The sequence below is a fragment of the Electrophorus electricus genome, chromosome 12 (assembly GCF_013358815.1).
Source record: "Electrophorus electricus isolate fEleEle1 chromosome 12, fEleEle1.pri, whole genome shotgun sequence".
Classification (NCBI taxonomy): Eukaryota; Metazoa; Chordata; class Actinopteri; order Gymnotiformes; family Gymnotidae; genus Electrophorus; species Electrophorus electricus.
Genome location: NC_049546.1, coordinates 4,700,220 through 4,714,267, shown reverse-complemented (window position 1 = coordinate 4,714,267; position 14,048 = coordinate 4,700,220). Strand labels below are relative to the sequence as shown.

Sequence of the window (14,048 nt, the reverse complement as noted above, 5' to 3'; positions counted from 1 at the left end):
CAAAATGAACTGATGCAACTCAGTTCACATTACTGCCTCTGCACCACTTCTATGGAAATTGTCTGCTATTGCTTTTCATCTCTGGCTTTAAATGAGGCTGTAATGATCTACCAGATCAGGCTATGGGCTGGCTATGGACTGGACTCATCCTGGCATAGTGAATGGTGGTAGTGTCCAGCCTCTGGAAAACTCAACTCATGGAAAGTCAATTTTCCTAATTATGCTATCCCAAAAAATAGGTCCCTTTTGTGCTCATATTAATCTCCTCTTTAAAACACCTGCTCTGAAAGTTCTGAAAATAAATTAACAACAAAAACACTGTCGTCATAGAGCATCCATGTGAGATAATTCTGCAAACCTTTGTACGTTAATGAGGTGGCACTCAGTAAGAAACATGACTGTGATTTATTCCTTGAGCAATATGTTAACATTTTCATAAATCAGAATGGAGCGCTGCATTGCTGCTGTGGGACGTTTTGAACTCATGGCCCAGGCTGATTGGTTTCCCGTGCTGTGCGACTCCACTGCTTTGCAACCACTATTCTGTTTCCTTTTTCTGAAAACACCTCATCTGGGCGAAGGATGTCCTATAAATGTGTTTAGCTTGGTTAGGCCAGAACACACATACAAATACAAACATACATATACCCACCAACCCACCCACACACACACCCACACACACACACACATATATATATATATACCCATGCTTTTTTGCCCTGTGGCCTTTTTTAAACACATGTTGAATAATCTAAATTGGATCAGTGATCTATATAGGAAGGTATGAACCACTGGAGCAAATTAAATGAAACTAAATGAAACAAAGTAACCACCAGAAGGTGGTTAAGGTCATGATGACACATTTCTGTTTATGACAGAACATATCCGACTTAACAAATGAAGCAAATAAACTGGTAACGAAGATCCAAGAATAAAGCGATGTTACATTTAAATCGTCCACAAGAACATCGAGGGCTCATGTGATATCAAGGTGGTGGTGGAAGTAGTGTAATGAAAACTAGTGACTGAAATTGTAAGAATGATTGCATCAGACATAATGCCACCACAAAGAACTGTGTTACAGAGAATTTGAATGATTTCATTCCCACTCTGTGCCACTCCTTATTCTATTGTAGTCTATTTTAATTCTATTCTAATGTGCATTGCTACCTTCTACCAAGATGCTGTACTCTTCACTTTAAATAGATTGTATTTAACAATTGTGTATGGGAATTTGTGTGTATGTGGTCTGTCTGTTACTGCACAGTGTGAAGGTTTTATTGCCAGTTATGGTGCACTGTCTGTTGTGTATTGTGAGCCACTGTGTGACTGAAGACAAATTCCTTGTAAGTGCAAACATACTTGGCCAATAAAGACTCTGAATCTGATTGCTACTGGATCTTATAAACTGGGGAATGCACACGTTTTCCCAGGCTGTTAGAGCAGAGCTGGAAGCATCTGTCAGGAAACTGCTGTGTATCATTTGGGAGAGCTGTTTGAGTTGCCTTTGATACAGTCTCTAGAATATAGCTTATAGCAGGCATGTGGTTCCAAACCAACCATTTTTACACAAAGAGCAAGCTACAAGCTACTGTTTAGCCAAGCTTTTTAGTGAATCAAAGAACCAATGAAGTGTATACTCATCTCTGTATCTTTATATGCAGATGATGCTCAGAATAGCTAGTAAAGAGTACTAACAGACTCTGAAGCGAGCTTGTGTGAAGGTGATAAGCTATTCAAAGCAACGAATGCACACATCTTTAAAGTGCTAACCACTTTCTCACTTTCCCTCATTAAATTTTATGGAGATTTTCCATGTCATTTGCAGCTTACAATGATGACTCTTAACAAAATGTAATCAATTCCATGTAATTCAAAGAGTCATTACTAAAACCACCTCAGCAAAGACACACTGGAATATAGTAACCTATGATATCATCACGATATCAAACCACCCATCTGTCATAAAAGTCAAAATTTAATTTGACATACATAGATGACAGAAGCAACATATTACCATAAACTATACCATTTACGACAAAATAAAGTATATTTCAACATGCTATTTAAGAGCAAGGGGCTATAGCTGAAGCATCTCTCTTCTGTAGAAAATGTATGTATCCAGGCCTCCACCAGCCTACCTTGAGTTTATTTACTAAAGGGAAGAACTCATATGAATAGCTCTGCAGTGAGACAGTGTGCTTTTGCAAAGCTAACTTTAATAAGATGCCCGATGAGAGACAAGTGGAGAAGGGAAGGGTCAGTGAACAGAAGTTGTGTGTGTGTGTGTGTGTGTGTGTGTGTGTGTGTGTGTGTGTGTGTGTGTGTGTGTGTGTGTATGCGTGTGTGTGTGTGTGTGTATGCGTGTGTGTGTGTGTGTGTGTGTGTGTGTGAGTGTGTGTGTGTGTGTGTGTGTATGTGAGTGTGTGTGTGTGTGTGTGTGTGTGTGAGTGTGTGTGTGAGTGTGTGTGTGAGTGTGTGTGTGTGAGTGTGTGTGTGAGTGTGTGTGTGTGTGTGTGTGTGTGTGTGTGTGTGTGTGTGTGTGTGTGTGTGTGTGTGTGTGTGTGTGTGTGTGTGCGTGCGCCCATGGAGCTAGTGAACAAACCTACCTACTGACCTAAACCTAGTGATCTAAACCTACCCAGGCCTAACAAAATAGGTTGAATGAGATTACGCAACCAAGTTGTGATCGACCACCGGGGCTAGCCATGTCCATACCCATCACAGATCCATGATACATGTAAGGAACTACTCAAGGATGAAAACAGAACAAGACTAAAATTGTGTGTTTTACGTATTAGAGCTATAAAAGGTCATTCCTAGTTCGTCACTGCAACTCTTAGCTCTTTCACCATGGCAAAAGGATCATATCTTCTTGCACAACTTCTTAGTGGGAAATTTTACACACAACACATGCTACCAAGCCCTAGCAGGATATTTTAAGACAGACCTTTTGGAGAGATGAAAGTATATACATTGCTATGTTCATCAGATCCATCTGCCACACCCCAAAACTCTCCGATTACTGACTTGCCTTCAAAGTAATGAAAGATTAAAGTAATTTAAGATTAAGACCCTTAAATTGCACTTAAATTGCGCTGTAATCAGTTGCTGAGGTGTTGCTTAATAGTAATCTTATAAACATTTGTAGCAGAATACATTTAAGAATACAAGAAAAGCTTGATATGTTGAGTGTTCTCTAATGTAACAGTTTCCTAGGTGGATACAGGGCATATAGTAGAATTATGAAGCATTCAACTAATTATAATGAAATGCTCATCTCCTCATGTGTAAATGACATGACATCATGGCATGAATCAAAGAAGTACACGGAGAGTCACAAATCTCCACCCAGGAAAGAGGAGAGGCAGCACACCACGCCTCACTCTGGGTACTTCCTGAAAGCTCCTTGGCAGTGTGACTTCAGAGTGATGGGTCTGGGTGCTGTTTCATCCTGGTCATATCCAGCCTTATCATTTACCCAATGAAACTGATTGGAACACATACCCATCATCACCATTTACGTCATTTATGACCAGACCTCTTCATTAAGCCCGAAGGAAGACTGTGAGAAGCTATACATGAGATGGAATCACGTGACACTGATTTCTTTAAAATGACCACAAAACTGCTGTAACTTTAAAATATGAGGTACAGCATAGCACTACTGATATTCAACAATAAACGGCTATGCGGACAATTGGCAGTTTCCTAATTACAGCTAAAAGGATCAGAGTTTGGGTCCCTTGCATGCTCCTGATAAATGAGAAATGTCAGGTGAATGTAAAGAGTATTTAGCTCTCTATCCTTCACTAGCAATCAAGTGACTAAACAGACAAGGATTATAAATATTGCAGGAATAGTTCAGAGGTTTGACATATAAGCCCTTGTCGTGGAACAACATGATGCTGTTAAAAAGATACATTTGTCTGACTGGAAGTGTCTGTGGATTACCAGAAAAAAATATTTTGAAACCTGGCACACAGTGTGACTTTCTGTCACTTTAAGAAGAGCAGTTATTTACTGTAGTCTGAGGAAGCATTTACTTTAAAGAAAAAAATACAATATTCCTCAAATATATACATTACCAGTCAAAAGATTAGACAGTCCTGAATTAATTTGCTTAATACATTAAGCAAAAGGCAATAAAAATATTTAATCTACCCTGAAAGACAAAATAAAATTTTGTGTAAATACAACCATGAGCATATTTTTTTTATATATATATATATATATATATATATATATATATATATATATATATATATATATATATATATATAATATTTCAGATATAACTATATAAAATAAATTATGTGAAATAATGGGATTTTATATATATATATATATATATATATATATATATATATATATATATATATATATATATATATATATATATATAGTTAATCCCTCGCCATGGGTGGCTTAATTATATAACAATAATTATAGAACATTAATGGTAAATCATTTTTCTGAAACAGAAAATAATAAAACGAAACAAAGAGTAGATGTGTCCAGACTTTTGACTGGTAGTGTAATGCTGTATATCACAGCAGTTCAGTATCAACTCTTACAACAATTCTCTTACTATTGTCCACCTTGCCAGTTCCTGCTGTGGTCCACTACATCAATGCCTGGCCAGTAGCTGGGAAGTGAGCCAGCATCTGTTGCAGATACAGAAATACCTCTCTTTTTCCCTCTCTCCTTCCCTCCCTCCCTCCCTCCCTCTCTCTCTCTCTCCCTTCCTCCTACCCTCACTCCCTCTTTCTTTCTCTCTCTCTCTCTCACTCTCTTTTTTTTTGATCCTGTCAGCCAGTGGCTCAGTACATGATTCTGGTTTCAGGTGGCAGCCATTGGTCCTAAAATGAAAAGGGGATCACCTTACAGTTCAGAGACCCTGTCGGCCCTTCTGAGACACTACCCACACAAACAAACAGAAATACACACTCACTTAGGCCCCTCAACACACGCGCACATACACACACACACACACACACACACACACACACATTCAGCATCTATAAACAGAAACCAGTGCACTCGCACTCGCCCCTTAACCTTGATTTCTCTGTCTCTTGATCTGTGTCTCTATCATAACATGCATAAAGGAGAAAAGTGTTCACTTAGAGATCTGATAATAAGAGATGCATTTCAGGATTAGAGTGAGAGTGTCTGATCCGCTAAAGCAGTTCACTATCCTCACACACTCAGTCTTTAGTATTACAATCTAACAAGTGGAGCTAGAGAAGAAAAAAAATTAAAAATTAATTGTTTTAATTCTCTGACTACACATGTTGGCCATAAAGGCCTTTGTAGACAGATCTGAAAAACGTTACCACTAATCTTTGCTCACACTAATCCCTAACTATACTGCTTGGTCATCATGCTTCACATTTAAAGACATTAAACAATGTTCTGCCTACCATGAGAACTGTGGTTTTTAATACAAATTCCTTGTTTTCCAAACAGTCAAAAAAACATAAACAAAGCCTGCATAATCCTCAGTGTTTTCATCTGAGTGTAGCTGCTATATGTTTGGTTTAGGTTTAATGATCAGAATCAGCTCATACACCTTTCTAATCTTAACTTAAAAATTATTTTACAGATCCATATTTACATAGCAGCAATTTATAGACCAATAGCTCTCAGTACATGGTCTTGTGAGGTTCCCTAACTCTTCAGACATGAGGTCTGAGCTAGGGTCCTGTGTTCAGGACTCCAGTAGACCAGGAGGGAGTGATCATGCCAGTCCCAGCAGGTTGCAGTGAGACAGGAAGGCCTACCTGGGGGACAGGTGCAGTCCTGTGGCACATCTCTTGCCGCGCGCAGTTTTGGCATGAGCTCACTCAGCCTCTGACAAAGAGAGAAAGAAAACCAAAACATAAGATTCAGTACTGAGCCCAAGCTAACGCCGTGGGAGAAGTGTCATAATGTCAAAAGCATAACTAAAGTTCAAATCCACTGTACATTCTAATAATGGCCCTTTACTATCATTCTGTTATTATATGATGTCATAATAATAAAAATAATAATGAATAAAAAATCAAAGAAATGTATCATTATAGAAAGTATTATAAAATCCCACGGACTAGCAAATGTGCTAAGGATTTATGAGAGTTGTTGTTTGGGTCATTGCATGAAATAAATTATAGCTCAGAGATTTCTGACAGAAACTAATGAAACTGACAAAATTATTAGTGTAATTTAAAAGCATTTGAAGTAAATTTTGTTCTGTGTAATATCCTTTTAATTATAACCCCTACCACACTTCTTATCCTGTACTGTTTATATAAGTTAATGCCTTAAGATGTGCTAAGAAATGTTTTAGCCTAGGCAATAAAATTGCAAGTTAGCACAAATAAACAATTAATTTCACATGATATTAAATGATACGGTCGTGAAGTCAAATCTAAAACCGTGATTGAAATAAATCAGTTTAGTTATAGTATTTGCCTTTTGCTCTCTAAATAAACAAACAAATATATAAGTAAACAAGTAGATAAATAATATTTCTCTCAACTACTGAAAAACGACTGCTAAAACCTTTGATTAAATTGACATCTGAAGTTCTCACGGCAGGCTTAGCACAATTGCCACAGTATAATTGACTATGCGCTAACATTTTAGAACCTTTTTATTAAATGTTAATAAACTACTCGGAAATACGAAAAGCACTCACTTCTTGTACGAGTGTCTCAACCGAATTCCGAAGTGCGTCTGACATTGAACCATCTTCACTAGAGAGACGGGACTCTGGAGGGTGACACAAGGCACGCGTCCTCTCCAGCGCAAGCAGTCTGCTCTCCATTTCTTGGGTTTTGAAATTCATCAAAAGACACAGTGCTACTGAACTAAACGACAAAACTAAACAAACGACGGTCGGAAAAGACAGCAGACAGCGCATATAGACAGATTTGGGGGCACTCGGTTTTGGAGATGCCTTGCTCTCTGCACTGGTATCTGAAACTGGATCCATGCTCAAAAACAGTGGTGAAATCCGTTAGGTCGCTGTTGTCTTGATAAATTCTTGATCGATGGGATTGTCAGACTGAGCAACGACGTGCTGAAGACAAGTCTCAACTCTATAACTAATGACGCTCCAAGTGGTGTCTCTTGGCTATCAACCGTGAAATAAGGGGGTGGAATAAGGCAAACGTGCGCAGAGCGCGCAGCGTGCGCTCCCAGAGCCAGCTGTGAATAATCTGAGCGAGCGCACGCTGAAAAGCTTTCATACTGTATAGTTGTTTTCTCTGTGTGCAACGTGTTTACACTACACTCTAGCGACTGTGGATTTCCACTCGCATATCCATGTTTTAACCAAGGCTAGGTTCAAAAGATACATTTAACAGAGGAATCATTGTTATCAGGTCCAACATTTACCGTTTCACCGTCATGCGTAGCTGCAGATCGGTTTTCTAGATAGGTACGTTACTGAGGAGTTGCTTCTTTTGGGAGTATATCTTACATTTAAAGAGAGGCGAAACTGATCTTTTAAAAAAAACTTGTTCAAATGTAGTTTAAGTTTCCATTCTTTTAAGTGCAGAAATCTTATTTTGTACCTTGCGTTCCTGGATTGACAATTCCTCAACACCTAAACGTTTAGTCTTTAAAGTGATGCAATGCAAAAGCTAATTAATCAAATATTTCAAGTATATGGTGATAAGCAGTTAACCTACCCTAAACTGAAAAAAAAAAAAAAAAAGCCTGTGCAAATGCAAGCAGGAGCAAATGCCTACCACTTAAAATAAACTAGAATAAAATATAATAAAATTAAGGAGTCTTGTCTCCTTAAAAATTTCATATAGACAACTTGTAATCAGTTGGTAGGCATCTTGATAAAACCATCCTCTGCTGCCACCAAGTGCTTAGATATTGCAATTACAGTAGCCTACGACTTTCTCGATCTTCCCTTGCACCAAAAAATGAAGGAAAAGCCAAGAAAATGCCTAGCATGATTTTATTGCAAGGGGAAAAATATCACTAGTTGTACTTACAAATACAGATCTACTATCATGTTCAATTACTAATACACAATTAATACTGAAAAATTATAGTCAACAATTATGGAAAAAAATATAACCTTAAACCCACAGCCTACAGCCCTGCCAATTTAAAGTTACAAATGAGTCTTGACCATATAAAATAAAGTACAAGTCACAAATAAGTTACAGATCACAGTAAATTAGAAACAGTATTATGCTGGACTGATGCAGTCACTAGAATGCAGCCTCTCCTGGAGAGTAAACAAAAAATCTGGGCCCCCTTATAGTTCCAACTATTTTTTGCCCTTCATGAAACAGTCAAAGAAAGGGTGTTTGATAGCTTCATCCAAAGTGATTCGCTTCGTTTTGTCATACTCCAACATCTTCTCAATGAGGTCAAACAGCTGCTCATGTTCCAGGCTTCTGGAGTTCATGTATTGCTATTTGGGACAATTCACAAAGGGAAATATGTAGTCATTAACAGCATGATTCAGCAAGGCACAACTACATGCTGGTACCATGTGGGTTACTGGTTTGCATTACAGTAAAGCCAGGCAGTTATCACAAAAACACCAGAACCTTAAGGGTACTGGGATCAACAGCCCGGCTCTTCAACTGTACACTGCCAAAATGCACTTGAAACAGGCACCAGTCTCTCCAACAATGTTGTAGTGCTTCAATACTTACTAGCCGCTTTTAACATAAGTGACTGCTAAATAGCAATAAATACGCCAAAAGGTACAATTCAACTTTAAAAATATACAACTTGCATACAGAGTAGGTAAATAAGTCAGTAATGAACTCGGGCCCAACAGCTAGGGGCAAAGGAAAAGAAAGTGCGTCTTGGTAATATCTGAAAAGGACACTCACACGGAGAGGTCTGCAGTGCTTCCTAACGTATCTTCCTGACGAGGACTGCACATCCCAGTCCAGTCTGTCATGATGAACATATCTCCGCTTCCTGCAGTACCACAGGGACAACTCATAACTCACTTTATACAGAACACCACACATCAGCACCAACTAAACACTGAATGGTCATGTAGAGGATAATAGTGTAAAGGAACAGGTGCGCATGTACTTGCCTTGTTTTCTGAAGCATATGGGTGGGCAGAGGTCCTAGGACTCTTTCCATCATAGCTAAATGTTCTTTACTATCATGTGTCTGAAATAACCACAGGTTTATTTATTCATCCCAGTTTACACAGTCACATGATTTCTGATAACGCATTCATTAAAATAATGTCAAACTTGTTCAGTTTACAGATTACATATGGTGAACACTTCGGGCTATTTATTACTTGAATGCTCACCTGGAAAAGGGTACTTCCAAGGTAATATTCAATAAGAATGCACCCCAGACTCCAGACATCACATGAATGATCCCAGCCAAGTTCTGTTTACAGAGTCAAAACCTTTAATTTCTAATGCACTCAATGACAGAGACTGAGAGACAACATTAAATAGTTAAAGACAGGGGAAAGGCACACACCCAAAGCTGCTTACCTAAAATAACTTCAGGGGCCCGGTAATGACGTGTGGACACAACAGTGGTGTGGTGCTCATGCTCATATGTGGCATTCCCAAAATCAACCACCTTTATGTCTGGTTTCCTCACAGTCCTCTCATCACGTTTCTGACCCAAAAAAAAAAAAAAAAAAAAAAAAGTGTCAGCATCTGAAGCTTTGCTTATCAAGCAAGCCAGACAGTTTAATACTTTGGATAATTTATGCTTTATATTTACCATTTTTGAATTGTACTCAAGGTCATACTCTGAACTGATGAAGAGTATGTTCTCTGGCTTCAGGTCTGTGTGCGTCAACTTGTTCTTGTGCAAGACTAAAGAGGGGGAAAAAAAGCCCCAATGAGCAACTGCCTATGGACTCGAACAGTCCATGCAATTCTCTTAAGCAAATAAACCACTTACATCTGACTGCTCTAATGATCTGGTAGGACATATGCCTGATTTGAACCAAAGGAAAAGGCTGGAAGTTGTTTTCTTTGAGGAAGTCAAATGTGCTCAACCCAAGCAGCTCGAAGGCAATACACACATGGCCATGGTGATCAAACCAGTCCAGCATACGAACACAAGCACTAAAAACACAAGAGAACAATCAGTACACATACTGTACTACTAACAAACTCCCTTTATGTTTACAAGCATCCATCAGTCCTATGTTTATATTTGCACCCAAGAACTGTTATGGTGATCAATATGGCTATTAACCAAAACAAAATGGTAACAAAAGCAGAAAAAATATCTTTGTCAGCTATATTCCAGTAATGGGAGATTCAAAGTTGCTTACTATTTTCTGTCACAGTCAAGAGAGTTCATCTGCTCCAGAACCTCAACTTCAGACATGGCTGCCTCGCGATAACGCTCAATATTTTTAATAATCTTCAGCGCAACACGAGTACCTCGGCTGCAAGAACAGCATAGATTAGATACAGACTGGGCATAGATTCAATGAGAAATGTCATGACCGATATACACACAAGTGATTTTTTGTTGCCATTGAATTCTCTATGATTTTCAGGTAGGGTAAAACTGAACTGTTACAGTGAACAGTAACTTACTTTGAGTGATCAATGCATTCAACCACTTTTCCAAAAGCGCCCTCTCCTAACGTACACACAATCTCATCTAGGGTGTAAAGAGGGACAGTTAGAAGCATGACATCCACCAGCGTCCAGTAAAATAGACACATAGCTAAATCATCTAAGATTTAGTTGTGCATAATAAAACAATCAAAGAGGAAAAAATGACATACAAGAATGCAAAGCATGACAATGCTAGACTAAGATAGCATAAAATACAGAAAATATGACTATTCTATTGTTTTACTGTTTGTCCCCTTTTCTGTGATGACATAACCACGTCCCCAAAAAATTATCCTAAAGCACTACACGTGACATTTCATAAAGTCAAAATAAAACAGAAATCAAGAGATACAGAAGGTATACAAAAAAAGTATATATTCTATACATCTCGCCCTCAGCATGTCTCCACTGTGATAGATCAGGTGCCCCTCCTCATCATCCTCAACACTTCTGGATCTTTTCCTGCGATGGCTCCTCTGGAGGTTTCGGACCACCACCATCATCATCATCATCATCATAAACCCATGAGAATCAGGGGGGACCAGAACGCGCCATTCATTCATTCAGCGAGGGAAGAACGGGGGAAGCGATTCGGCCCATTCAGATAGCGCAGCAGCCAGGCCCGGCCACAGGGAGCAGCCAACGCAAATTCAGCCCGCGACAGAGATACGCACAGGGGGCCCACCACATAGTGTGTGTTACAGAAGAAAAACAATGGCAACACATTTTCAGACAGGATACTTTCTCAAAATATTTAATTAGACATTATTGACAATACACAATAAACCAATACATTAGCTCAATTTCATTTTTTTTCCCTTTCTTTTTTCTTTGCTCTCCCTAGACTGAGGTTCCTAAAATATTCCATTTAACTGGAATAACATTGCACTTCTTCAAAACACCTTTGACAATAAGTCAAGATACCAAAAATGTTTTCTGACATTCTTATAACAATACTGATAGGGGAACTGGATTAGAAAGGGGAGAAAATCTGAGAAGTACTATGATGGAGGGAGACAGACAGTGCCCATACCGAGTGGGAGCAGCGGTGGTGAGAGCGGCTCCGGCTGCGTCTCCGCCCACGGCGACTGCTCTGCCGGCTCCGCCCACTGTATCCGGATGATTTGCTGTAATGGTGCCAGTCCCGGTCATGGTCTCTCTGACGTACACGGTTCTTCTCATGGTCCTTTGATATGCTCACACAGCTCTCCTTGTCATGCCCCATGTCGACTGCTTTGACCCTCAACTCCAACCTCTCGTTCAGGCTCCGGGTCTCCAGGTAATGCCTGATTAACAGAGCAGACATGGTCATTAATTAAACCAACACATTCATCTAGCGCATAATCATACAAAACATATGACAAATATACAGACTGTAATACTTTCACCTCAAGTTATCAAAGCATGTAAGCACTGTTTAGTAAAGTCTAAAAATATTCCATGGCAGGCTTGTTTGACAACAAACAGTTTCTGACCACCTGATATGAGCTCCTTACCAGAAACTCAGATCACCCGAGTTTCCAAAACTTTGACCGCACAAAGATTATATGGTAAACAGTGTTTAAAGTAGTACTAGCTCTACCATATAATCACTAATCTATTAGGTAATCAACTATGATTACCACCAACAGACAGGATGTTGTAAAATAAGTAATCAGCATGTGTTCTTATTGTGATCAAAGTCAACATGTCTGGTGTCTTCCAAGAGATAGGAAACTTGGTTAATATTAGATGCAATGTGTGTATTTCCCACTTGCATAAGTGCAATCAAATTTGCAAAGTGGTCCGTGGAAGCAAATAAAACAAAAATAGCATTTTATACAGCAAATTTGTCCAAAGTAACCAGTTTCACTAGTACAAGCATTAGAATTTCAACCAGTCTATTGTCAAATACCTAAGTCCTTAGATATGGGTTGTGAGGTTATATAGCAGTTTTTAAGTCATCGCAAGTCTTGTGTTTTTTTTTTTCCATTACCAAAAACAAGCAATTAGGGGTACCAGGTCATTTGCTGTGTCAGTATAGTAAGAGGTATGAAAACTATATTTACCCATCGGTGCTCCTGCGGTGATGGCGATACTTCCGATATTTGTTTTCTCTTTCGCTGCTATGCGAATCTCGCCTATGTCGCTTTCGGCTGACAGTTCTGTCCTCCCAACTGAGATCTCTACCAGCCGAAGAGCGATTTTCACTTTTCCCCTGCTTCATCTGTCAAACATTTATGAAAAAGGGCGTCAGACAAACTGATATCCTTATAGATAGCTGTGGGTCAACCAACATCCATTTACGCCTTTGCGAGTGTACTAGCTAACTGTTCGTCGAATGTAGACACACCTAGCTAGCTAGCTAACTAACGTTAGCTAAGCAAATTCGCAACTGTCCACGTAGACCAAGATAGCTGGTTAGCGCAGTGCGCTAAACATGAACCTAACGCTGGCTAAAGTCCAAGGCACTGTAGGAAATACATTTAAAAATCACAAAACGGTCACCACCGCGATTCGAAGCATTTTACTTAAATGCGCTAGCTAGCTGGCTCTATAAGCCACAACCATCTAGCTAGGTTAGTTATGTTCCTTTTTTCATAAATTAAAGGTCAGTCTCCATGCTAATAGCCACAACCAGCTAGCTCAGGTGGCCACAAAACTGCGTCAGCAATACTGCTCAAGACACGTATAATAGCGATCTAACTTACCTACCTTACTAACCAACTTTCGCAATATATTACAACAATAAAATAGCATGCATAAACAAATATGTCTCACAATGATTTAAGGTCCTGTGCGACCTCAATACAAATTCCAAAACTTCAATAAAACGTCTAACGAACGACAGCGCTGCCTTCCTTTGTCTCACAAGTCTCTTCCAAAATGGCCACCGAGCCCTTCTGTGGAACCTTCTAGACCTTCTTACACGTTCAGGGCTTCATCCCAAATTCCCTCGCCCTCAGCCTGGGAAAGTCCATTATGCAAGTTTGCACAAACGCCAACTTTAAACGTTATGTTGTCAAATAAATTGAAAGAAGCTTGTTGGTAACTGATGTCGACGCTGAAAAGTAAAACATATACTATATGCAGAATAATCAATACCGTCCTCGAAATGTCAATGTTTTATCCCTACCGTATGGACTTTCCCAATCCCAAAAGGGAAGTGAATAGGGTGTTTACTAAGTATTGTGATGGAACCATAAGACAAACCGTAGACTGTTTTGCCAACTCGCAACCCAATAAATGAATGCATTGCAGGGTGGCGCAGTTAATTTGATTAATTTTTATATTAATAATAATGAGATGCACGGCTTATATTAGAGGAAATTCAGGTATCAATGAGTTATACTGCAGGAAAGGGTTTTTGATCTAGAAATCTTATTTCAGTGATTGATAAATAAGGGAATTGTTTATGGGCTTCAAACGGGACGATTATGCATTAGACTGCAATATTAGATTCAATATTTACTTATTAGCCCA

At 39.1% G+C, this 14,048-nt stretch overlaps 2 protein-coding genes across 8 annotated transcripts in view; both read right to left on the bottom strand.

Annotated features, from left to right (window-relative positions):
* si:dkeyp-44a8.4 (collagen alpha-1(XXIII) chain) overlaps positions 1-7,188 on the bottom strand; it is an 86,357-nt gene extending 79,169 nt beyond the window's left edge. For all 7 annotated transcript variants that reach the window (XM_035532098.1, XM_027016700.2, XM_035532100.1 and 4 more), the window contains exons 1-2: positions 6,683-7,188; positions 5,787-5,856 (exon numbers count right to left, since the gene is read on the bottom strand). In XM_035532098.1, coding sequence (XP_035387991.1) covers positions 5,787-5,856; positions 6,683-6,979 — 367 coding nt within the window. In that variant the 5' untranslated portion in view covers positions 6,980-7,188. The remainder of the gene's footprint in view (positions 1-5,786; positions 5,857-6,682) is intronic.
* A 754-nt stretch (positions 7,189-7,942) lies between these two features.
* Positions 7,943-13,476, bottom strand: LOC113581507 (dual specificity protein kinase CLK1-like). The gene is made up of 13 exons (XM_027016694.2): positions 13,347-13,476; positions 12,635-12,792; positions 11,620-11,872; positions 10,972-11,062; positions 10,563-10,629; positions 10,292-10,408; positions 9,913-10,079; positions 9,730-9,824; positions 9,492-9,621; positions 9,299-9,381; positions 9,071-9,150; positions 8,856-8,946; positions 7,943-8,425 (listed from the first exon to the last, which is right to left on the bottom strand). Exons 2-13 carry the CDS (start codon positions 12,790-12,792, stop codon positions 8,279-8,281), a joined length of 1,479 nt encoding a protein of 492 aa, XP_026872495.1. The 5' UTR covers positions 13,347-13,476; the 3' UTR covers positions 7,943-8,278.
* Between the last annotated feature and the right edge of the window lie 572 nt (positions 13,477-14,048).